Here is a 26,806-nt window from a genome sequence, read left to right on the forward strand (position 1 = left end):
CAACTAAAACAAAGATTCAACCTGCAGACAGAGACACTAGAAAGCATGTTTTCTTGAAAGAGGCAAACATGCCTTAAATCCAAACCTCTTGAACACTGCAGGGATCCAAAACTCAAAAAAGCCCATCCCTACCAGAGGTAAAATCTCTGGAATTTTCCACTCACTCTATTAAAATCCCCAGTAGTAAAATAGGTTAAATACATGGATCACATGGAGAATTATTAAAAGTGAGGGTCAGAACTATCTTATGATAAGACTCTAATTTTTAAATTATGTATGAATCAATATCACAGCCAAGATACCACTTACTTGTAACTTTTTCTTCTCTCTCTGAAGAGTCTGATAAGCTATAACAAACTAAAATAAACACAAAATCACCAATAACGTCATTCCTAAATAAATATTCTAAACTCTGCTAAAATATCTTTACAAAAGTAAAAAAACACACAAATCAGAAGAATCCTTTTATAGATAATTTAACCCAGTTAGATGCATATACAGTCAAAACAAACATTAGAAATATGTTTCTAAAAGGTAAAATGTAACTTGACTATAAATAAAGATATTAAATCCGTACTTGATTTCACCTCAGACACATACATCTTTACATTTCACTACTTAGGGGCGCCTAGATGGCTCAGTTAGTTGAGCATCGACTCTTGGTTTCAGCTCAGGTCACGATCTCAGGGTCCTAGAATCTAGCCCCACGTTGGGCTCCGAACTCAGGGGAGAGTCTGAGAGTCTCTCTGTCTCTCTTTCCCTTTTTCCCTCTGCCCCTCCCCCGGCTCGGCTCGTTGCTCTCTCCCTTTCTCTCTCTCAAATAATCTTCAAATTTCAGTACTTAATTATGAATGGGGTAGGGATTAAAGCCAATTTGCCCAAGGGGAAGAGACTACTGGGGTAGTCACCACCAGCAACAGCATCCCCTGGGAGCTTGCTAGGAGGAGAAATTTTGGGGTCCCACCCCAAACTAAGTGAATGAGACTGGGGGTGGAGGGGGGGACAGGTATGTGTTTATTTAGCAAGCTCATCAGGTGATTCTTGCTTTGGGCTATTACAGACCATGTAATTCATCTCTAAAAGTCTCTGATTATAGGAACTGTGACTATGTCTAGGTAAAAATCTGAGGAAAGGAACTTATAACCAACATATGAAAACTGGTAATTTTGGTCCTAAAGAGATGTTTAAACATTTAACCTAATTAAATAGGATATTTGAACATTCTAGCACAACCTGATGAAATTATGGATTAACAAATCTTTTAATCTATTAATTAGCATTATTCATCTGAAAAATAAGCACATGGCTCCACTGAATTATTTGGACCCTACTTTAGAAGTACAAGAGGACTCTGAAGACATAGGCTACAGCTTTAGGAGGAAGTACTCCCCTATTCTGAGCCCTGCCATTTCCCTTGGAAGGTTGCTGTGTGCCCCCAAACACATCTGCTGATGTCTTGAGAGGCAAGCAGCAATGGAAGGTGAGTCCAGCAATAAAGAAGAAAAAAAAATTCTGCCAAAGACCACGATCCTCCTCCTCTTATTACCTTAAGCTAGGTATCTTTATTACTGGATAGGAAAATGGTATTCAAAAAGTGGGGAGTAGGACAGGTGGAAGAGTAACCTAACAATTAGATGTCACTTATAGCACTATTTTATCCTGGTTACCTACAGTGCCAAGGAAAGACAGAGACAAAGACTACGTGCTCGGGGCACCTGGGTGGCTCAGTCATTAAGCGTCTGCCTTCAGCTCAGGTCATGATCCCGGGGTCCCGGGATCGAGCCCCGCATTGGGCTCTCTGCTCAGCGGGAAGCCTGCTTCTCCCTCTCCCATTTCCCCTGCTTGTGTTCCCTCTCTCGCTGTGTCTCTCTCTCTGCCAAATAAATAAATAAAATCTTAAAAAAAACAAAGACTACATGCTCTTTTCATCCCTAATAGGCTGCATGACTCGACTTGGGATGGCACAGAGGAATGGAAATCAACCAGAAAGACCTAAAATCAAATCTACAGGGGCACCTCGGTGGCTCAGTCGTTAAGCGTCTGCCTTCGGCTCAGGTCATGATCCCAGGGTCCTGGGATTGAGCCCCGCATCAGGCTCCCTGCTCCGCGGGAAGTCTGCTTCTCCCTGTCCCACTCCCCCTGCTTGTGTTCCTGCTCTCACTATCTTTCTCTATCAAATAAATAAATAAAATCTTTAAAAAAAAAAATCAAATCCACAGTTTGTTAACTGCTACCTGTGTGACTTTAAGCACATTATTTAATCTCTGTGATTAAGTCTCTAGGAGTCTCTAATCCCTATTCTACAAAACAGAGCTAATTAATATCTACTTCACAGAGACAGTGTAAAATTCAATGGCACTATAAACATAAAAGACATAGTGTCTTGCATACTTAAATACTAATTATACTACTGCCCCAGCTTCAAACTTAGAAGCCATGGATAAGTCAACAACAACAAATTCAGGACCATTATTAACTTGGATAGAAATAAAAAATAAATGGTGCACCTGGGTGGCTCGGTCAGTTAAGCGTCTAACTCCTGATTTTGGCTCAGGTCATGAGATCAAGCCCTGCATCAGGCTCTGTAGTCAGCCGGGAGTCTGCTTGAGATTCTCTCTCTCTCCCTTTGCCCCTCCCCCTGATCTCTCTCTCTCTCAAATAAATAAAATCTTAAAAAAAAAAGAAAAGAAAAAGAAATTTAAAGGAAAAAGTTGCCTGATTCCACAAGTACCTCATGAAATTAAAGATGGCTTTAATGCTGTTTACATCTCTAGAGTCCAGCCAACTGATAGATTTTCGCCTAATATTTCCTTTCTATTTTGTCAGTACTAGTTTTAAAAAGATATTTTATAGTTTCATTAGGGGTTTCTGTTGTTATTTTTGGCTGCAGGGTAAAACTACACATATTGTAGCCATAACTGGAAATAGAAGTTATGGCTAACTTTATATACGAACCTTGAACTTTATTATTCATTACTTAAAGTTAACTACAATGCTGGGTTACAAACTGTTAAGACAATAAAACATTATGCATTGTCTTAAAAAAAAAATCCATGGGCAACTTGCTCCAGAAAGGCTTTCCTGAAGATAAATTGTTTTAACTACACAGGGCAACTAATATAATTCAGCCCGAAAGGAAGAATAGAAAAGAGAGATGGAGCAGGACTACTTCCTCTCTTAGACCACAGAGAGTCATCCTCAAGGGCTTTAGCAGTTAAAGATTCATTTGAAGCAAAGTTTAAATGTAGGTAAAATGAGCATGAACCAAATGTGTCAGAAAATCAGACTACCTAAAACATAACTGGGATCAGTAGTAATGGAAATCTGGTTGGCCGAAGAGGTCATTTTGGAACTACAGCACTTAGAGGATGAACAAGGGCCGGGATGTGAGGAGGAAAGACGATGTACTGTGCACTAAGTGTCCAAGCAACTTTGGAGAGAGGGGCGGGGGGAAAAAAGGGGCACAGAATGTGCAAACCAGAAAGCTACAGACAGTGATCCTCTCCAAAATTTTACTGTCTTGCCAAAGGGCTTCTGTTTACCTGAAAATCTTTTAACTAGATAATGCCACAAACTCCCCACCCTTCATAATCAGTGTATCTAGGGAATCAACAGTTTAAGCAACCACAAGAGTAAAAGCCATACAGTAACATGAATCAGAGAACAATGGGAAAACTTTTCATATAGGCAAAAAGTCATGCTCCTACCTCAGAACATTTTCCTTTGTAGCTATTCAACCTTCGCTCCATTCTTCGCAACAACTGAATCAACTGTTCTTTGCTGAGACTGTCTAAATTAGGGAGTGAGTCTTCAGGTTCACTCTCCATATCAGAGGATGGATCAAAGGTGGCCACAGAGGAGTCCAGGTCAAATCGATTCAGGGACTCTCTGGAAGACGTTCGTACCAAAGACTCTTTAGAAGAGGATCGGAAGAGAGATTCCTTTAGTGGACTTCGAAACAAAGACTCCATGGAAAGCACCCGGAGCTGGAGCTTCTGTGCAAAAGACTGCATGTCACCAGACTGTAACCAAAATCCAATGAAACATGGTTAAAATGCACATTTAGACTTTCAGTATTCTCTCTCACCATCAATAATCTATTAAAAACTCTAACATTGGGCGCCTGGGTGGTTCAGATGGTTAAGCGTCTGCCTTCGGCTCAGGTCATTATCCCAGGGTCCTGGGATGGAGCCCCACATTGGGCTCCTGGCTCAGCAGGGAGTCTGCTTCTCCCTCTCCCTCTGCCTCTCCCCCTGCTCATGCTCTCTCTCTATCTCTGTGTCTCAAATGAATAAATAAAATCTTAAAAAAAAAAAAAAGCCTTTAACAAATTCAATTTATATTCCTGACATTGTACATAATACATTGTTTTCTGGGGACACCTGGGTGTCTCAGTCAGTTAAACGTCTGCCTTCGGCTCTCCTGCATCGGGCTCCGGGCTCAGCGGGGAGTCTGCTTCTCCCTCTGCCTGCTGTTCCCCCTGCTTGTGCTCTCTCTCTCTCTCTGATATACAAATAAATAAAATCTTTAAAAAAATAAAATAAATGAAATAAAAAAAATACATTGTTTTCTGAAAAACAAGAGACATCTGGTTATTTCTGAAAAAGCACTGGACCTGGAGTCAGAGGACTCAGGTGTAGGTCCCCAGGTTCGTCACCAAACAGTAGAACAAGCTTCACTAAGTCACTCCCCTTCAGTTTGCACATCTGTAAAAAAGACAGATGCCATGCTTTCCCAGCTGACCTCACAAGTATGCTGTGAGGATTCATCCCCTCAACTGTAAGATCCTTGGAAGCAGTGATATCTGCATCAGTAGTACATACCCAGTGCCTAAAAGCAGAGTATATAATATGAAGTGTGAAGTGTGTGGCTGAAATCAAGTGGGCTTTACCTTGAGTCTGTATGGAGGTGATGATTCCTTATCACTCCCTTCAACAAAAGAGGGGAATGTGGGAAGGGTGAGGGTAATGCTTAGTGAGCCCACTTTGTTCAATAAGAGAAAGCCAGGCAGAGCTGACTAGTGGCATCCAGCTCTGCTCTAATTATCATTCTGTCTACTGGGAATAAAAATAAGCATTAAAGGGCGCCTGGGTGGCTCAGTCGTTAAGCGTCTGCCTTCGGCTCAGGTCATGATCCCAGGGTCCTGGGATCGAACCCCGCATCAGGCTCCCTGCTCTGCAGGAAGCCTGCTTCTCCCTCTCCCACTCCCCCTGCTTGTGTTCTTGCTCTCGCTATGTCTCTCTCTGTCAAAAAAATAAATAAAATCTTTAAAAAAAAAAAAAAAGCATTAAAAAATCATGGAGGGCAGCTGAAAAGTCTGAGCTAGAGTCCCTCTGCACAGATCACTAAGTCTGATGTTAGAAATAGTAATAAGCAGGGGCGCCTGGGTGGCTTAGTCGGTTAAACAGCTGCCTTTGGCTCAGGTCATGATCCTGGGGTCCTGGGATCGAGCCCTGCGTCCGGCTCCCTGCTCAGCAGGAGCCTGCCACTCTGCCTATTTGTGCTCTCTATCTCTCTGTCAAATAAATAAAATAAAATCCTTAAAAAAAAAAAAGAAATAGTGATAAGCAAGAGCTGTTATCTCAATTAATTTGAATAACACATTCATTTCATTGGTAACAATGAAAAATAGTGTAATTCAACAAGCTGCTTTAAACTGCAGTATTTTGTTCAGGTGACAGCAGTCAGTATTTAACAGGTGTTTCCAACAAACTCATTCTCATTAGTGCCACAGGGTCACCTGCAAGATCTCAGCAATGCCAGGAATAAATGCTCAGAGAAGACTGAGGTCATGTGTGGGCAAAGATTACAGGAAAACAAAAAGATTCTCTTTAGTATCCAATTTTAAAAATCAAACCAAGAATACTTTACTCATGCATTTTAGAGATTTAGTAATAGTATTAGGCAAGGTGGGAGTAAGTAAGAGGGGATAACATGCCCCACCCCCTTCATATGCACAGAGATTTATCACAGGTTGTTTGTAATAGTCAAAACTGGAAGAAACCCAAATGTACACCATTAGAGGATACACGATGTAAATTATAATATATGAAGGGAGGTTCAAGACATACTATTAAATGGGAAAAACCAAGTTAGAAAACAATATGCATACTGTGAACTCATTTTGATTTACAGCAATGACATGTACTTTTCAATATACATACATAGGTGTAAACATATGTGTATGTTCACACAAACACCCTTAGAATCAGGCCATTAAGAATAAACACCAAAAGTTAACAGTGAGTGATTCTGCGTGGTAAAATTTTAGGTGGTTTTTTAAATTTTCATTTTTTATATTTTTTTACACTTTCTAGGGCTTTTCATAATGTATAAGTTTTACCAATATATTAGGGGAGGGGGGAGATGGAAAAAGAAGGAAGAGGAGAGACCTTTATGCTCAAAAACCTTTAAGAACTGCTTTACTGATATGCCATTACCAACCACTACTGACCTAAGCCAAAAGTGCTTTTCCCTTCACACAGTAAGTTGCCCTAGGTGAAGCAGTTTGAATAATAGGTGAAGCAAGTTTGAATAACACTAGAAATAGTTGGTTTAGGGTCAGCCAAAAGCTAATGAACAATGTCAAAGACATGTATTTGCAGAAGCTGATACACTTAATAACTGCCACCTCCACCATATTGGGAAGTAACATGTTTGAGTATAGTGATTCAGCCTGCGGACTGTTGAGTAAGGGTGCCTGAGTTCAAACCCTGGCTCCACCACTATGTTCTACATGACCCTGACCAAATCACTTCACTAGTCTTATTCCCCCTCTGTAAAATGGGGATGATAAAAAAAAATAATTATAATTAAACCAGCCACCTCATATGGAGGCCACAAGGACTAATGAGTTAATACATGCAAAGTGCTTACAATGTAGCAAATACTCAATAAACATTAGCAACTGTCATTAATATTAGAGAAAGGAGACTAAAACAAAAAACAAACTTACAAATAAGAATGTCATATACAAGCTTATGTGGCAGAGCCTTCTGATTATATGATGTGGTAGCTAAGAGCACAGGCTATGAAACCAGACATCTTGGGACCAAATCTTAGCTGTCCCATTTACTGGCAATATGACCTTGAACAAGTGACTTAACCTTCTGTGCCTCTGTTTCTTCATAAGTAAAATGGGGATAACAACTACTCACCTCATAGGTTAATTGTGAGAAGTAATAAATCAATACATATGTAGTACTCCGAAGTATGACTGGCTTAAGGTGAACAATATATACTGGCTACCATCTGATATCCAATCTTCCTTTCTTTCTTTTTACCAGACCCCAGTTTTGTTCAGAGTAACAATACACCCAGGTAAAAACATTCACCTTCCCAAATTCAAATTAAAGCCACAGGAGATACGCCCGTACATCCATCAAAATGGCTAAAATTAAAACTATGGAAAACACCAAGTATTGGTAAGGATGTGGAGCAGTCCACTTTGGAAAACTATTTGTCGGTATTTACTAAAACTAAACACGTGTACACAATCTCAATCAGTAATTTCACTATTATGTATATACTCAATAGAAAGGTGTAAATATGTTCAACAAAAGACAAACTAGATAGTTTATAGCAACCTTATTCAAAATAGCCCCAAATGTGAAGCTACTATTGATGACTACGAATAACCGAATGGACACATTGCAGTCTGTTCACCAATGGAATACTAGACAGCAATGAGAATGATTTACAACCACAACAATATAGACGAACCTCATAAATAAAAGTATCGAGCAAAAGAAGACAGACACAAGAGTACCCATTTTTATTCTGTTTACATAAATTTCAAAAACAGGCAAAATTAACCTAGATGTCAGATAGAAGTTACCCTTGGGAGTAAGAGCAGGGAATGGAAGGGAGCACAAGGGCTTCTGGGATACTGGTAATTTCTGTTACTTGATTTGGAGTGTTGGTTACAAAGGTGTAATAAGTTCAGCCACTATTGTACTATTTACACTAAGTGGAAATCTATAAAAGAGAACCTTCTAGGACAGGTATTATTTTCTTTATAAAAAGGAATATGGCTTTAGTCCTTGTCTTCGGTCTTTCCTCCTATCTAAAATGAAGATGCAATTCTTGGAGGCCAACTTGTAGTAGTGAGGGTGAAAGGCAGTGGCAAGGATGTGGGGGGACAAGAGGCTAAAGGGAGAAGGGCCCTTAATCCTCAGGCCTTCTGATATGTGAAAAACTAAACTCCCACTGGTGCCAACTGTTGTCAGGTTTCTGATCCAAAGACATTCACCAATTTATAATTCATTTTTGAAAAAACTGAAGGGGGTTAGAGAAGGAGAAATGTATATGCAAAAATAAATGAACACATTACAGTTACTTTTAATTCCTTTCTGTCTCCCGTTTGACCCTGTTTTCAACCCCTCCTTTTATTCCCCCAACATTGTTCTTGTTCAGACCCTTATCCTTTTATCAGCTGGATACCTGCAGCAGCCTTGTGTTCTCTTGCCTCTAATCTCTTACCCCAATCTACCCTGTTGCACTGTCACCACAGAACTGTCTTCCTAAAACATCATCCAGACCATTTCATTCCAATTCTTAAACTGGATTCCCATTTAATATAAAGTTCAAAATCCTTAGCTTATATTTAAGGTTCCCATTTCCAAGACCCTTTTCTCTGTGAATTCACCCCTCCATGTACCAAAACCTTGAGTCATAACAGGCAACTTCCTGCCCCAGAACAAATGCATCATTGTGTGCCTCTGTACCACTGCCCATAAGTTCCCTGCATAGGAAAACCCAGACATCCTTCAGAACTCAGCTCGAATGTCAGCTCTTCTAGGAAACCTCAGCTCTCACTCATCAGAAATAACCTCTCTTGATGGCCTTACCTTTTACTAGAACCATTACTGGAGCGCTTATTGCATTCCAACTCACCATTAGTTACTTACATGCTGGTATAAAACTGAGCTGTTTATGCCCCAGAATAACTACAGTGACATCACAGCACAGTGATTAAGAACACAAACTCTGAACCAAATTCCCTGATGTGAATTGCAGCTTTACCACTTAGTAGTTTGTAGTTTTAAGGCCTCCGTGTTTCAAAATGAAAATAGTAACAGTACTACCCTAGTAGGATTGTTATATAAGAATTAAATGAATGAAAACATTTAAAATATTTAAAATAGTGTATTATATGCAGTAAGCACTAAGTTTTCCTGTCATTATCTCTTCTTCGCACACACACCCTCACCCCAGATTTTATGCTCATTTAGAAAAGAATCCATATTCCCTATCTCTGTCTCTTTCTCACAGTGCTTTCCATAAAGCACCTACTTAGGACACATTTGTTCAGTTATATCTTAATCTGTCAATATGATGATGATGATCTCATAAGAGATATTTAAACATTCAATGCTTTGGTCAAAATGAGATGTATCAAACACATCATTTTACAGATACAGTATATGTTACTCTAGAAATCATCAAAAAGTATTAGTACACAATCTATAACAGTCAAAAAGAAAAAGAAAGAAATGAAAACACACATCCACAAAAAGATTCTACAATAATGTTTAGTAGTTCTATTCATAATAGTCGAAAACTGGAAACAACCTAGGTGTCCATTAACAGGTAAATAAACTGTACAATATCTCTTCAAAGGAATCCTACACAAAAATGTAAAGGAACAAACTACTGATAACCACAACGTGGATGAAATCTCAAAAACACTATGGTGAGTGAAAGAAGCCCTACAAAAGAGTACATACTACACACATGAGGCTACTTATATAAAGTTCTAAAACAAGCAAAACTTGTTTAGGAGATTGCCTTTACAGAAGGTATATTGGAGCAAATTACAGCAGAGAACTTCCCTAATTTGGGGAAGGAAACAGGCATCAAAATCCAGGAAGCACAGAGAACCCCTCTCAAAATCAATAAAAATAGGTCAACACCCCGACATCTAATAGTAAAACTTACGAGTCTCAGAGACAAAGAGAAAATCCTGAAAGCAGCTCGGGAGAAGAGATATGTAACCTACAATGGTAGAAACATTAGATTGGCAACAGACCTATCCACAGAGACCTGGCAGGCCAGAAAGGACTGGCAGGATATATTCAGAGCACTAAATGGGAAAAATATGCAGCCAAGAATACTATATCCAGCTAGGCTGTCATTGAAAATAGAAGGAGAGATAAAAAGCTTCCAGGACAAACAAAAACTAAAGGAATTTGCAAACACGAAACCAGCCCTACAAGAAATATTGAAAGGGGTCCTCTAAGCAAAGATAGAGCCTAAAAGCAAAATAGACCAGAAAGGAACATAGACAATATACATAACAGTCACCTTACAGGCACTACAATGGCACTAAATTCATATCTTTCAATAGTTACCCTGAATGTAAATGGGCTAAATGCCCCAATCAAAAGACACAGGCTATCAGACTGGATTAAAAAACAAGACCCATCGATATGCTGTCTGCAAGAGACTCATTTTAGACCCAAAGACACCCCCAGATTGAAAGTAAGGGGGTGGAAAACAATTTACCATGCTAATGGACACCAAAAGAAAGCTGGGGTGGCAATCCTTATATCAGACAAACTAGATTTTAAACCAAAGACTGTAATAAGAGATGAGGAAGGACACTATATCCTACTTAAAACTTTGGTCTATCCAACAAGAAGATCTAACAATTGTAAATATCTATGCCCCTAACATGGGAGCAGCCAATTATATAAGGCAGTTAATAACAAAAGCGAAGAAACACATCAATGACAATACAATAATAGTGGGGGGCTTTAACACCCCCCTCACTGAAATGGACAGATCATCTAAGCAAAAGATCAACAAGGAAATAAAGACCTTAAATGACACACTGGACCAAATGGACTTCACAGACATATTCAGAACATTCCATCCCAAAGCAACAGAATACACATTCTTCTCTAGTGCCCATGGAACATTCTCCAGAATAGATCACATCCTAGGTCATAAATCAGGTCTCAACCGGTACCAAAAGATTGGGATCATTCCCCGCCTATTTTCAGACTACAATGCTTTGAAACTAGAACTCAATCACAAGAGGAATGTTGGAAAGACTCAAATACATGGAGGCTAAAGAGCATCCTGCTAAAGAATGAATGGGTCAACCAGGAAATTAAAGAAGAATTTAAAAAATACATGGAAACCAATGAAAATGAAAACACAACTGTTCAAAATCTTTGGGATGCAGCAAAGGCAGTCCTAAGAGGAAAGTATATAGCAATACAAACCTTTCTCAAGAAACAAGAAAGGTCTCAAGTACACAACCTAACCCTACACCTAAAAGAGCTGGAGAAAGAACAGCAAATAAAGCCTAAACCCAGCAGGAGAAGAGAAATAATAAAGATCAGAGCAGAAATCAATGAAATAGAAACTAAAAGAACAGTAGAACAGATCAACGAAACTAGGAGCTGATTCTTTGAAAGAATTAACAAGATTGATAAACCCCTGGCCAGACTTATCAAAAAGAAAAGAGAAATGACCCAAATCAACAAAATCATGAATGAAAGAGGATCACAACCAGGACGCCTGGGTGGCTCAGTCGTTAAGCGTCTGCCTTCGGCTCAGGTCATGATCCCAGGGTCCTGGGATCGAGCCCCGCATTGGGCTCCCTGCTCAGCGGGAAGCCTGTTTCTCCCTCTCCCACACCCCCTGCTTGTGTTCCCTCTCTCGCTGTCTCTCTCTGTCTGTCAAATAAATAAATAAATAAATAAATCTTAAAAAAAAAAAAAAAGAAAGAAAGAGGATCACAACCAACACCAAAGAAATACAAACAATTCTAAGAACATATTATGAGCAACTCTATACCAGCAAACTGGAAGAAATGGATGCATTCCTAGAGATGTATCAACTACCAAAACTGAACCAGGAAGAAATAGAAAACCTAAACAGACCTGTAACCACTAAGGAAATTGTAGCAGTAATCCAAAATCTCCCAACAAACAAAAGCCCAGGACCAGATGGCTTCCAGGGAATTCTACCAAACATTTAAAGAAGAATTAATACCTCTTCTTCTGAAACTCTTCCAAAAAATAGAAATGGAAGGAAAACTTCCAAACTCATTTTATAAGACCACCATTATCTTGATCCCCAAACCAGACAAAGACCCCATCAAAAAGGAGAATTACAGGGGCACCTGGGTGGCTCAGTCGTTAAGCGTCTGCCTTCAGCTCAGGTCATGATCCCAGGATCCTGGGATCGAGCCCCGCATTGGGCTTCCTGCTCCATGGGAAGCCTGCTTCTCCCTCTCCCGCTCCCCCTGCTTATGTTCCCTCTCTCACTGTGTCTCTGTCAAATAAATAAAATCTTTAAAAAAAAAAAAAGAATTACAGACCAATATCCTTGATGAACATGGATGCAAAAATTCTCACCAAAATACTAGCCAATAGAATCCAACAGTACATTAAAAGGATTATTCACCACGACCAAGTGGGATTTATCCCTGGGCTGCAAGGTTGGTTCAACATCTGCAAATCAATCAATGTGATAAAATACATTAACAAAAGAAAGAACAAGAACCATATGATCCTCTCAATAGATACAGAAAAAGCATTTGACAAAGTACAGGATCCTTTCTTGATCAAAGCTCTTCAGAGTATAGGGATATAGGGTACATACCTCAGTATCATAAACGCCATCTATGAAAAACCTACAGTGAATATCATTCTCAATGGGAAAAAACTGAGAGCTTTCCCCCTAAGGTCAGGAACGCGGCAGGGATGTCCACTATCACCACTGCTATTCAACACAGTATTAGAAGTCCTAGCCATAGCAATCAGACAACAAAAAGAAAGAAAAGGCATCCAAATCAGCAAAGAAGAAGTCAAACTCTCGCTCTTTGCAGATGATATTTTATGTGGAAAACCCAAAAGACTCCACCCCAAAACTGCTACAACTCATACAGGAATTCAGTCAAGTGGCAGGATATAAAATCAATGCACAGAAATCAGTGGCATTCCTATACACCAACAACAAGACAGAAGAAAGAGAAATTAAGGAGTTGATCCCATTTACAATTAATTGCACCCAAAACCATAAGATACCTAGGAATAAATCTAACCAAAGAGGCAAAGGATTTGTACTCAGAAAACTATAAAATGCTCATGAAAGAAATTGAGGAAGACACAAAGAAATGGAAAAATGTTCCATGCTCATGGATTGGAAGAACAAATATGCTGAAGATGTCAATGCTACCTAGAGCAATCTACACATTCAATGCAATCCCCATCAAAATACCATCCACTTTTTTCAAAGAAATGCAACAAATAATCCTAAAATTTGTATGGAACCAGAAAAGACCCCGAATAGCCAGAGGAATGTTGAAAAAGAAAAGCAAAGGTGGCGGCATCACAATTCCAGACTTCCAGCTCTATTACAAAGCTGTCATCATCAAGACAGTATGGTACTGGCACAAAAACAGACACATAGATCAATGGAACAGAATAGAGAGCCCAGAAATGGACACTCAACTCTATGGTCAACTCATCTTCGACAAAGCAGGGAAGAATGTCCAATGGAAAAAAGACAGTCTCTTCAACAAATGGTGTTGGGGAAATTGGACAGCCACATGCAGAAGAATGAAACTGGACCATTTCCTTACACCACACACAAAAATAGACTCCAAATGGTTGAAAGACCTCAATGTGAGACAGGAGTCCATCAAAATCCTAAAGGAGAACACAGGCAGCAACCTCTCCGACCTCAGCCACAGCAACTTCTTCCTAGAAACATCACCAAAGCCAAGGGAAGCAAGGGCAAAAATGAACTACTGGGACTTCATCAAGATAAAAAGCTTTTGCACAGCAAAAGAAACAGTCAACAAAACCAAAAGACAACCGACAGAATGGGAGAAGATATTTGCAAATGACATATCCAATAAAGGGCTAGTATCCAAAATCTGTAAAGAACTTATCAAACTCAACACCCAAAGAACAAATGATCCAATCAAGAAATGGGCAGAAGACATGAACAGACACTTCTCCAAAAAAGACATCCAAATGGCCAACAGACACATGAAAAAGTGCTCAACATCGCTCGGCATCAGGGAAATCCAAATCAAAACCTCAATGAGATACCACCTCACACCAGTCAAAATGGCTAAAATTAACAAGTCAGGAAACGACAGATGTTGGCAGGGATGCAGAGAAAGGGCATCCCTCCTATACTGTTGGTAGGAATGCAAGCTGGTGCAACCACTCTGGAAAACAGGATGGAGGTTCCTCAAAAAGTTGAAAATAGAGCTACCATTCAATCCAGCAATTGCACTACTGGGTATTTACCCCAAAGATACAAATGTAGGGATCCGAAGGGGTACGTGCACCCTGATGTTTATAGCAGCAATGTCCACCTTAACCAAACTGTGGAAAGAGCCAAGGTGTCCATCGACAGATGAATGGATAAAGAAGATGTGGTGTATATATATATGATGGAATATTATGCAGCCATCAAAAGGAATGAGATCTTGCCATTTGCAATGAAGTGGATGGAACTGGAGGGTGTTATGCTGAGCGAAATAAGTCAATCAGAGAAAGATATGTATCATCTGACCTCACTGATATGAGGAATTCTTAATCTCAGGAAACAAACTGAGGGCTGCTGGAGTGGGGGGTGGGGTGGCAGGGACGGGGTGGCTGGGTGAGAGACATTGGGGAGGGTATGTGCTATGGTGAGCACTGTGAATTGTACAAGACTGTTGAATCACAGATCTGTACCTCTGAAACAAATAATGCAATATATGTTAAGAAAAAAAAAAAAACGAAGAAGGTAGCAGGAGGGGAAGAATGAAGCGGGGGAAATTGGAGGGGTAGACGAACCATGAGAGACGATGGACTCTGAAAAACAAACTGAGGGTTCTGGGGGGGAGAGGGGTGGGAGGATGGGTTAGCCTGGTGATGGGTATTAAAGAGGGCACGTTCTGCATGGAGCACTGGGTGTTATGCACAAACAATGAAACATGGAACACTACATCAAAAACTAATGTTGTAATGTATGGTGATTAACATAACAATAAAAATTAAAAAAAAAAAAGATTGCCTCTAGGAGGGAGAAGAACCATAAAGGAACTTTCTGGGGTGTTGATAATGTTCTATATTTCTGTATGGGTTTAGCATATGGGTTTGGCATATATATTTGTTAAAACTCAGTTAATGCACACTTGAGGATTGTATATTTCATTTTACATAAAATTTACCTCAAAAAAGGACACAACTCCTAGAAGAAAAGATAGGCACTAAGCTCTCTGACATCAGTCTTAGCAGTATTTTTTTGGACCAGTCTCCTCAGGCAAGGGTAACAAAAGCTAAAATAAACAAATGGGATTACATCAAACTAAAAAAGCTTTTTGCACAGTGAAGGAAACCATCAACAAAACAAAAAGGCAACCTACTGAATTGGAAAAGATATTTGCAAATCATACATTTGATAAGGGATTAATATCCAAAATATATAAAGAACTTACACAATATTAAGAAATTTTTTTTAATGGGCAAGGACTTGAATAGACATTTTTCCAAAGAAGACATGCAGATGGCCAACGGGCATGTGAAAAGATGCTCACCATCATCAGGGAAATGCACACCAAAACCACAATGAGGTACCACCTCACAGTAGTCAGATTGGCTATTATCAAAAAGACAAAAAACAGCAAGGGCTGGTGAGGATGTAGAAAAAAGGGAACCCTGGCTCACTGTTGGTGGGAATGCAAACTGGCATAGCCACTATGGAAAACAGTATGGAGGGTCATCAAAAAATAGAAATTAAAAATAGAACTACCATACGATCCAGCAATTCCACTTCTGGGTACTTATCTGAAACAAAAAAATGAAAACACCAACTCAAAGAAAATATATGTATCCTTACATTCACTGCAGCATTATTTACACTAGCCAAGATACAGAAGGAACATCTAAGTCTCCTTCAACAGATGAATGGACAAAGAAGATGTGATATATACATATATATATGTATTATATATATAACAGGAATATTATAGGAATATATATATATAAGAATATTACCTAGCCATGTAAAAAGAATGAAATCCTGCCATTTGTGACATGGATGGACCTAGACAGTATTATGCTAAATGAGATAACTCAGACAAAGAAAGACAAATGCCATATGATTTCACTTATCTGTAGAATCTAAAAAAAAATAAAACAATACAGACTCAAAGATACAGGAAACAAACAAGTGGTTACCAGAGTGGGGAGGGGTCTGGGGAATAAGGCAAAATACATAATGAGAATTAATTAGATAGAATCTTTCAGTTACAAAAGAAAGAAGTCAGGGGGATGTAATGTACAGCAGAGGGAACACAGTAATACTGTAATAACTTTGTATGGTGACAGATTCTGGTAACTAGACTAATCAGAGGGATCATTTCCTAACATATAAAAGTATCAAATCACTATGATGTACACCTAGTATGAAACTAAAGGTATATTGTATGTCAATTATACTTCAATCTAAAAAAAAATCTAGGGAGATAACTACCTTCTCATCAGATAAATTAACTAAAGTAAATTTTCATCATGATTCATTACTATAGAACCACTAGGCTGTGTGTCATTAGTAGCTATATACATAATTATACCACTAATTAAACCTCTGAAACTAGTCAATTCCATATCAAGGTCCTTTAAAATTTGATTTAACTTGTTTTTTTTAACTTGAGAATTCTTTTTTTTTTTTTTTAAGATTTTATTTATTTATTTGACAGAGAGAGAAATAGCGAGAGCAGGAACACAAGCAGGAGGAATGGGAGAGGGAGAAGCAGGCTTCCTGCCGAGCAGGGAGCCCGATGTGGGACTCGATCCCAGGACCCTGGGATCATGACCTGAGCCGAAGGCAGACGCTTAACGACTGAGCCACCCAGGCGCCCTAACTTGAGAATTCTTATATATGGTATTGCCCTTTCTCTCTTCTTAAATTAATTAAAGCATTAATACTTAAGTACAAATATTGAACTCTGATTAATGATGTACATGCTAAAATATTAGGGGGAAGGATACTGTGGCCTGCAACTTACTTTGAAATGCATCAAAAACGTTAAATGGATTGAGGGGCAGATAGAAGAATGTATACTGGGACAGATTTGTGATAAAGCAAGTATAGTAAAGTACCAATGATAGAATGTGGGTGGTAGGTACACAGATGCTCACTTTAAAGTTCTATTTCTCTATATGTTTGAAAATTTTCATAATATACTGTGAGGAAAAGGAAAAAGGAATAAATGCTTGTTAAATCATGATATTGTGTGCCAAAACCAACTGATTTACGTAGGATGTCTGACCCAGTAATAAGGGGATCACAGGCAGCTATGTTTACGAACTCTTGGGCTTGCTTTGTACCATCTCTTCTTCTACCTTGGTGTCAACTCTGATTTCCTGCTGCTGTCAAGATGCCCAATTATAGTAAGCATTCCACCCCCTTTAAGAATATACATTATTCCCAATTTGCTAATAACAGCCAACAATCAACTTGTCAGAAATGTGTTTAAAAATAGACTCTGAGGGGCACCTGAGTGGCTCAGTCGGTTAAGCATTTGCCTTCGGCTCAAGTCATGATCACAGGGTCCTGGGATCGAGCCCCGCATCAGGCTCCCTGCTCAGTGGAGAGCATCCTTCCCCCTCTCCCTCTGTGGCTCCCTCTGCGGCCCCCCCTGCTTGTGTGCTCTGTCTGTCTCTCTCTCTCTCTCAAATAAATAAAATCTTTTTAAAAAATGTTTGAAAAATAGACTCTGAGTAAAGGCATCTCCCTTATTAGAATCAAATGAGATCATATATGTAAAATGTTTAACAATGCCAGACACATAGTAAATAAATACTACTTTATTATTTTTTAGAAAAATAGTTGTATTTTTTAAAGAAAGTTCAAAGCCTTCAGTGGGCTTACTTCCTGAACATTATGCATGCTCATTCTTCACCTTAATGAAAACTTAAATTTCTCCTGAGTGTGTTATAAAACTGGTTATCATTCATTCTAGTTTTTGTATTCATAACAGTATTTAGTCTTTCTGGACTATTCTTCAAGAGAGAAAAATAGGCATTCTAAATAATATTTTTTAATAATATTCACTAAAGATCACTGGATCTGTCCAGTACCATTGGTGCATCCAAATATTTTACCCCTACTTCATGGCGCTCATAGAAAATGATGTATTTGTAGAGGACTTTGAATTAACTAGGGAGTCTGGGCAAAGCCAGAGTCAACAAGCTCAGGGACTTGGACTACGCCTAGAACTTGACCAGCCCCCATGAAAGGAATGAGGTTCTCAGTTCACAGAATCTGTTCATGGAGTTTGGGAAGCTATAATCCGTACGTTTGCTAGACAATACTTTAGAATGTTTAGTCTACATAATTTAGTTCATAGATCATTTAGCTCATAAATTGTCTACATATATACTCCAGGTTCACAGATTAAAAATGTTTTTGCCCTACATTAGAGACTGCTGAGAATGGCCAGGTTAATGATTATATCATCATCAAAGCCAAAGTAAACAAATGTTCATCTCAGACACTGCTGCCATTATGACGTTTTTAATGAATTTTTTTCTTTCTTTTTTGGAAAGAGTAAAAAAATGTCACTTGAGCTGTACTCCCCCAAATAACTTCTAAATCAAAGATAACACAAGTAAAATACTATGCATTAGAGCAAACTTTAAGAGAAATCCCATTTCCTCCATATCCCCACCTTCTAAATTAAGTAACTCAATATCTTTAGATATAAACTGTCCATAATCTTTTAAAACTATAAAGTCAGATTCCTTTTTTTCAAAATTTTTCTCTTCACTGCCATTAATTTTTTAAATGAGTAACAACGGCATGTTACATGACTGGTGTACATACATGAACTACTTTCATTTAAAACTGTTTCCAAGAAAGCATCAACCAACCTGGATCTACCATACATATTATATGAAATGTATGGACATCACTATTTCAATAGAAGGTCAGGTGCTAATAATATAGATTGACCAACACTCTGAAATGACTTGCTATTTTCTAAAACAACATCAGTAACAGACCTGAGGAGTTGTTGGTTCATTTCCATTAACACTGTCGGAAGATTTCGTGGCTTGGATAGATGCATTCTAAGAAAAACAAAGAAACATCATAAGGAAAAGAAACAAAAAGCTGAGCTTTTAAAACTGTTAAGAACAAAAACCAAGTACCAAGACCTATTAGATACATTTATCAAACAAAATTAGTTCATTTATTAGAATTTTTTCATGCAAGGCAAAACTAGTATGGTGAGTATTTAGAAAATTTATTTTGCTATAATATATGTAACTAAATAGCAAAGATTAGTATGTAGCAAAGTTTATTTTAAACTAATCACATACCTCTCCCCATTATAATGTTCCCGGTTTTGTCCCCCATGACAAAATTAACATCAGGGATTCAATTAGCAAAACTCATTCAAATAGACAACTATCCAGAAAAATGTCAAATGTTCCCTATGATAAGATAATACTCAAATTAAAGTTATTTGGGCTAAGACCTGAAACACATCTTCCTAACAAGAAATGGAAATGCCTCATTCATCTGAAACCAGCAATCTAAATGAAATTATTATGGCAATTTTCAGAAAAACTTATAATTTAAAAATCTTCCACACATGAAAGCTTTTTGTTTTGTTCTGTTAGTATGATGAATGTTCTAAGTGACACGACATCATTCTGGCATTGGTTCCATGATAATGAATGAGATTGTTCAAGATTCAAACTTCTATACTGCCTTCGTAATACACTAACAAAAATTAGAGCTATATAAGTAGCTCATGATAAAATAACTTTTAAATTTTATTTTATTTTATTTTATTTATTTTTTTTTTTTTTAAAGATTTTATTTATTTGAGAGAGAGAGTGAGAGAGAGAAAGAGCACAAGAGGGGGGAGCGGGAGAGGGAGAAGCAGAATCCCTGCTGAGCAGGGAGCCCGATGCGGGACTCGATCCCGGGACTCCAGGATCATGACCTGAGCCGAAGGCAGTCGCTTAACCAACTGAGCCACCCAGGCGCCCAACTTTTAAATTTTAAACAAAGCATTAGAGCAAATACTAGCCACTATGTTTCAGTAAGTTGGTAGTTAAATTAGACGTTTCCCATACATTTCCATAGTGGACCAAGGAAGGGTCAAATAACTGACCTTACTTATTCTTAAATATAAGCGGAGAAGGCACTTGGCCTTGCAAGTGTTCTCAAATTTTTGAACTCTCATTAGGTATTTGATACTAAGAAATTATTAATTTTTAGGTGTGATAAATGTATTGTGTTATATATTTTTAGTCATTATCTTTTAGAAATACATACCAAAACATTCAGATGGAATAAGGTTTTGAAATTTGCTAATAACGCAACAGAGATGGAGACAGAGGAAGGGAGGTGTGCATGTGTGGGTCGGTGGTTAGAGAAGTGCAGGTGTATGATAATAAATGAGTTATTAACTGAGGATATTGGGGGACGTGAGAGTTCTTATACCACTATCACTACTTACACTTTTGGTTTGGATTTTTCTCTAATAACAACTGAAATACCTTCTCCCTCTAATATAAAAAGAGTTTTGGGTGTGGAGCCTGCTTAAGATTCTCTCTCCCCCTCTCCCTTTGTCCCCCTACCCCCTGCTTGTATGCAGACACTCTCTCTCTCTCTCTCTCTCTCTCTCTTTCAGGGAAAGAAAAAAAAAAGTCATCAAATTTTATCAGTCCAAGACATTTTCCTTTGAGTTATACACAGGGGAGAAAAGTTGGGGGAACATAACTTTTATCTTCCTGTTCTCTGCCATTTCAAAGAATTGCAAGTTGTATATACGGCTATATTTGTGTAGCGTGATAATTAATGCTTGCTGGCCCTAAAAATATACTACACTACACACTATACAATCAAAAACATACCTTATAGAGTTTGACAAGTCTTTCAATCCATATTTTGAAAATTAACAGTTAAATTATGGAGAAAGGAAATGAAATGGTTCCCTAAAATATTTTAAGTTAGGAGGAAGAGTGGTGAGAGAGTCCATATTCTACTCTAAATTACTTGACACATGATTGTGATCCATACAAAAAGCTATTCTATTTGAATAGATATTCAATTAGCAAAACTCATTCAAATATTCTATTTGACCTATCACCCTACCAGCCAAACACAACCTAACATTTAAAAACTTTCCCTCCCTGCATATATATTTCAATATATGTATTATACAATATATCTAAATAAATGCATGGCAGTTAAAGAAAGAATTGGTCATGTTACCTTGTAAATTTAAATTACAAAACTGTATAAGCAAATTAAAGATTTTGAAACTACCTGAAATGCCTTCTTCATTTCTGCCCAGCAAATTCTCATTTACCTTTCAACTTTCAAATGCAGCTTCTTTAATGAGGCTTCATATGGCTTGCCTGAGGGCTAACACATTCCCTATACCTATAGTTTCTTCTGTGAAGGTTTAATTCCTTTGTATTTCAAGCATATGTCTCCATACTAAACTATAAACTCTTGGAGGGCAGGAACCCTGTATTTTTGTCTTGGTCCCCAGGACCTAACTTCTGCCTGACTGGTGGTAGAAGTTTAGTATATGCTTGTCAAATCCTTACGCAGTTACTTCCTTCAGTATAAAAAGACTTCTGAAGTCCTTCTCCCAGAGAGAAGCTCAACACATGTCAATACTCAACTGTCACCAATACCTTCTCCTGGAGGCAATTCTAAGACAAGAGAAAAATTCTTCTACTCTAACGTGCATTTAACTTAAAAGCACACACAGGTTCCCTGCCAGATTTATCTTCAATTATGTTTTGTTCAATCTTTCAACAACTATTTATTGACCGCTGAGCACTAAGCAATTTTTAGAATTCGGGGTCATTTTTCAAAAAACTGCATTAGCTAAAAGTCAACAGCTGATGAACTCCTAAGTAGACCCTCACTAAATTTGTATTCCATTATAGGTTATGCTATGGTTTCCCTTTGTTACCCTTGTCTCCCTTTGTTATGGAGAGAAATTTTTATCTGAACAAAATTTAAGTAAGATTAATGAAAACTTTTAGTCTACTTAAATTATTTTTAAATAGTTAAAAAGCCTCTATTTTAAAATCATTAGCATTTTTCACAATAGAAGAGGTACTTAAGTTACTTTTATGTATATGGAAGTGGGCCTTGGAGCTCTTTTCTTTTAAGTCTCTGTTACTATTACATGAAGTATAAAGTAATATCATTTTGTGTTTTTAAAGTAAATTGGTAAGTTATCTTTAACTGGGACTCCTGTCTCCCTCTCAAACCAGTTTTGAAAATAGTGAAGTGTTACTTATAGCCAGAACGAAGGAGAGACCCTCTCTGCCCTAAGATCCAAGCTAGGGCGCCACTAAAACCCTCAGGTGCTTTCTTCTCTAAAACCAAGCTCAGGGTGCCTGAGTGGCTCAGAAGGTTAAGCATCTGCCTTTGGCTCAGGTCATGATCCCAGGGTCCTGGGATTAAGCCCTATGTTGGGCTCCCTGCTCAGCGGGGAGTCTGCTTCTCCCTCTCCCTCTGCCCCCACCCCATTTGTTCTCTCTCTCTCAAATAAATAAAATCTTTTTAAAAATTAAAAAAAAAAACAAACCCAAGTTCAGAATGTAATTTAGGATTACTACTGACCATATGCAGACCAAGTTTTTACTGGCTGCATGGATTAAGTACAGAAATGTTCTAATTTCATCATAAGCTACTTAGTAAATTAAACCAGTTCTCATCATTTAGGAAAACCTTAATCCCAAGTCAGTCAGTGTCCAATGCAACAAAAAAAGCTATCCTTACTGGGCAATCAAACATCTGTAAGTTTTTAAATTTCCTATATTAAGAACTTAAGACACATATGAAAACAGTCTACTTTCTCAGAGTGAAATTATACACAAGATTCAAAATTGCATGAATTCAGTCAATTGAAAAATAATGAGATAATTACTTCCTTTCAGATGTTTAATATATAGAAAACTGGTATTCTCCCAAAATAAGATGTAATTATTTGTTACAGTAGAATCTACCTACCTGCTCAATGTTGTTCAATTACGGATTTACATACAATGCTTTTTTTTTCCCTAAAATTTGAGTCACATCTCAAAATATTCTTGGCCTCCTACCAATAGTAAGACAGAGATTTCTACTAATACATACCATTTTTAGTTAATGTGCAAACATTCCCTAGAGAGAAAATTTAGAGTTTAGACCAAGTTGAAGGCAGTCCTCACCACATTAATGAGAACAGTGTTATTTTGTTGTTGTTAAAAAGCTACCAGAAAACACACCAGCCATCAGAATTCAGCAATTCACTCTGATTTTTTAGAGCAGGGTTAGCAACAGGGCACTGAAGATGCTTTGAGAGACAGTCAGTGACAAGCAGCATGAGATTTGCTTCTAGAATTATCAAGTTACTTTGCTTCCCCACAAAGGGAATGCAGAAAGCGGTGGAAGGACTCACCACACTGTCAGTCTGTGTTTTAGGCTGTTTGGAGGAATCCAAAGCAAAAATAGTATACTCAGAGAGAAAAGCAGGCTCTGCTATCATCCCGGCTAGTAGCTGTCTCATTCAGTGTAAGAAGCAGAGGTATAAAAATAAAACAAATAATGAAAAAGAGATCACAGTAAGAGCATGCTGCAAAGTGTTCTCTCCACGCAGCATATACAACACTCCAGTGGTCTTGCCCCACCGCAACTGCTACCATCTCTCCACCCACAGAAATAACAAGTTACTGGGAAGGTTAGCAATGGAGAGGAGTTGAGCCGTTTAGAAACTCAAAGCCCAACCTGAACCAACTTGCTTACTGGCATACAAACGATATATGCAACAGCCACCACTGCACACCGCATGTCTGCCCATTTGGTGTAAGAGTCTAAACCAGTAAAAAACCATACATGGTAAAGAACACAAAGCCTTAATATAACAAATACTAACCATTTGTATACATTCAAAAAGACAGCATTGAAATTTACGGGGAGGACAAAACACATAAAATTTTAAATCATTTATTTCGTACTTAGAAACAAAAATAGTTTTCTCCAATATGTACAAAGGAAACTTTTGAAACTGAAATTCATATAACAAGTTTTAAGGATAAATTCTTTTATACTAATTCTTGTAATATGTATTCTCTTCTGTCCTTCAGTCTTCTTTCAGAAACTATATACACCAAAATATTAATAATCATGAACTGGATTTAGAAGAAATTATAATTAAAATGAACTTTTATATGTAAAACTGCTGAAATCTGAATAAGCTCTGTGGATGTCACACAGTTTACCAATGTCAATTCCCCCGTTTTGATAGCATACAATAGTTATACAAGACATCTTTGGGAGAAAATGGGTAAAAGGTACATAGGCCCTCCCTAAAAAAATTTTAAAACCTGTGAATCTATGATTTTTTCAAAATAAAAACTAAAAAAAACTAATCCTTTACAAATATTAAAACTGCAATTAATGTATATTATGTTATAATATTATCTATAAATAAAGAACTTATAGCAGAAAATAAATGTTGCACAAGCTTAAGAACTTACACTTTTCATCTTAGTATGGTAGAGTTATGGATATGACTATAGAACCTCCAGTAACTCTTCATCCGGTCCTAAAAGTTAAGTATTAGTGGGGTACTAAAATGTACTAGATGCCTGTTTGGCTCTGGGCACTCAACCTATCCAAGTTTCTACTCTTGTTGAAAATCTGAACTCTCCTGGCAACTCAGAAAGGTCATCCTTGAAATGGATGTGATTTTAAATTAAGGGCTATACAAATTCACTCCTCTTAGGCTTCCAAAATTAACATTTGAAATGAAGTCACTCTGGCCCACAACAAAATAATTTAAAATTTCACAGTAAAGAGTATATTTGAAATCTTAAGAAAAAAACACAAAAGCGGATACCCAGTATAGAAAAACATGCTGACCAAACATTTCAAAGGAAGATGCTGCCAAACAACAATTTACACTCCTGCCCCTAGCCCAAGTAAAAGCCAAGTGTATCAAAATTAGTTTCCATTGACAGCTACCTCAAAACCTAAAGAGCCTGTCTTCCCACTTGCTGTTCTTGTCATTTGCTTCTTATGCCTATGAAAATCTTACATCAGTTCCCAAATATTCTCAATCAAATTCTGTCTCAACTCCATATCTCTCAAACTCTGTTCAAATTCTAATCCAAATCTATTAAGAACTTAAGTCACCTCTTCCGTGGTCCTTAGGTGAAGCCATCAGTTGAATTAACATTGATTGAAGTTATATTATGTCTAAACATTCATGAAGATACCTAAAACTCCCATTAGATGATGTCTCTTATTCTCACATATATATATTTCTTTATCTCTATGAGTTTTTGGCGGAATTACTCTGTATTCTTTTTAAATACCCTGATTTTCCCATGAATTGGGACTTGTCTGAGTTTTATTCTATGTTTTTATATCAATTTTTTTTTTCACTTCAAGGATTTCTAATTGGTTCTTTTTCATATCTACCTAATCTACTTTTGTTTTGGTCTGTTTTTCCCCCATAATTTTATCTTCTTTTTCAGAGAATTATTACTGCATGTATCTTATTAAAGATATTTGTTTTAAAGTCTTTTCTAGACTATTCTATTATTTGAATTTCATCTAGGATAAATTTATATTCCAATTCCTGTTTTTATTGGCTGCCTTCCTAGCATTTGTTTTAGAATTTTCATTTACAGGTTCACTTTGAAGAAGGTATCATCTTTCTCCTTCCTTCTGCACTCATCTTTCCTTATCCAGTCAATCTGATTCCCTAGGCTCCAGTTTGAGTTTCCTGCCCTATGGCAATATAGGGGCAGTCCCTGACTCAGTCACAATAAGCCAATGTGAGTTTGCTTCAGTTCTTGGTCATGAGGCCTCCCTAGGGACACCAGCTTCTCATAATGGGCCACAGAGAGCTCAAGGCAGCAGTCAGCGAAAGCTTTTCTCCACCTCTTTCTTCCAGTGCTGGGAGCCCCACTTCAGCTCCTGTCTTGTAGCACTAAATCTAGCTTTGGCAGCACAGAACCCTCCCAGTCCTTCTTTTTTTTTTTTATCATTAGTTTTTGATGTAGTGTTCCATGATTCATTATTTGCGTGTAACACCCAGTGCTCCACGCAGTACGTGCCCTCTTTAATACCCATCACCAGGCTAACCCATCCTCCTACCCCCCTACCCTCTAGAACCCTCAGTTTGTTTCTCAGAGTCCATAGTCTCTCATGGTTTGTCTCCTCCTCTGATTTCCTCCCCTTCATTTTTCCCTTCCTACTATCTTCTTCTTTTTTTTTTATTAACATATAATGTATTATTTGTTTCAGAGGTACAGGTCTATGACTCATCAGTTTTACACAATTCATAGCGCTCACCATAGCACATACCCTCCCCAATGTCTATCACCCAGCCACCCCATCCCTCCCAACCCTCCATCACTCCAGCAGCCCTCAGTTTGTTTCCTGAGATTAAGAATTCCTCATATCAGTGAGGTCATATGATACATGTCTTTCTCTGATTGACTTATTTCATCCTTCTTAACCAGAGTTCAAAGAGAAAATTAAGTCCTAATGACTGCCCTAAGGCATCCACTAGCATTCACTGTATGTAACAAATTAGCATATCTCCTATGAATTAATGTATCTCCTAGTAGAGGAGGGTCTCTAAAAAGTTTAGTACCTTAGCAAGTGTGTATAAGTTTTGTTTCTATCTTCCTACATACTGTTATATAAGGATGTCAGCTACAACACTTACTTACTAGTAGGGGACATTAAACTCATTCTGCTTTTATTTCCAACAATGTACATTTTAAGAAGTGTTTGTCATAAT

At 37.9% G+C, this 26,806-nt stretch overlaps 1 protein-coding gene across 15 annotated transcripts in view; it reads right to left on the bottom strand.

The window, feature by feature from the left end:
• Nucleotides 1–26,806, bottom strand: part of GOLGA4 (golgin A4) — a 132,450-nt gene that overhangs the window by 77,359 nt on the left and 28,285 nt on the right. For 4 of the 15 annotated variants that reach the window (XM_064590221.1, XM_064590222.1, XM_064590218.1 and 1 more), the window contains exons 3-6: nucleotides 23,450–23,548; nucleotides 19,029–19,094; nucleotides 3,708–4,022; nucleotides 310–357 (exon numbers count right to left, since the gene is read on the bottom strand). In XM_064590221.1, the coding sequence (XP_064446291.1) occupies nucleotides 310–357; nucleotides 3,708–4,022; nucleotides 19,029–19,094; nucleotides 23,450–23,548 (528 nt within the window). The remainder of the gene's footprint in view (nucleotides 1–309; nucleotides 358–3,707; nucleotides 4,023–19,028; nucleotides 19,095–23,449; nucleotides 23,549–26,806) is intronic. The other 11 variants (XM_064590225.1, XM_064590220.1, XM_064590219.1 and 8 more) reach the window with 5 other exon arrangements.

The sequence above is a fragment of the Mirounga angustirostris genome, unplaced genomic scaffold (genome assembly GCF_029215605.1).
Source record: "Mirounga angustirostris isolate CCGP_5_RB_7025 unplaced genomic scaffold, mMirAng1.0.hap1 SCAF_1, whole genome shotgun sequence".
Classification (NCBI taxonomy): domain Eukaryota; kingdom Metazoa; phylum Chordata; class Mammalia; order Carnivora; family Phocidae; genus Mirounga; species Mirounga angustirostris.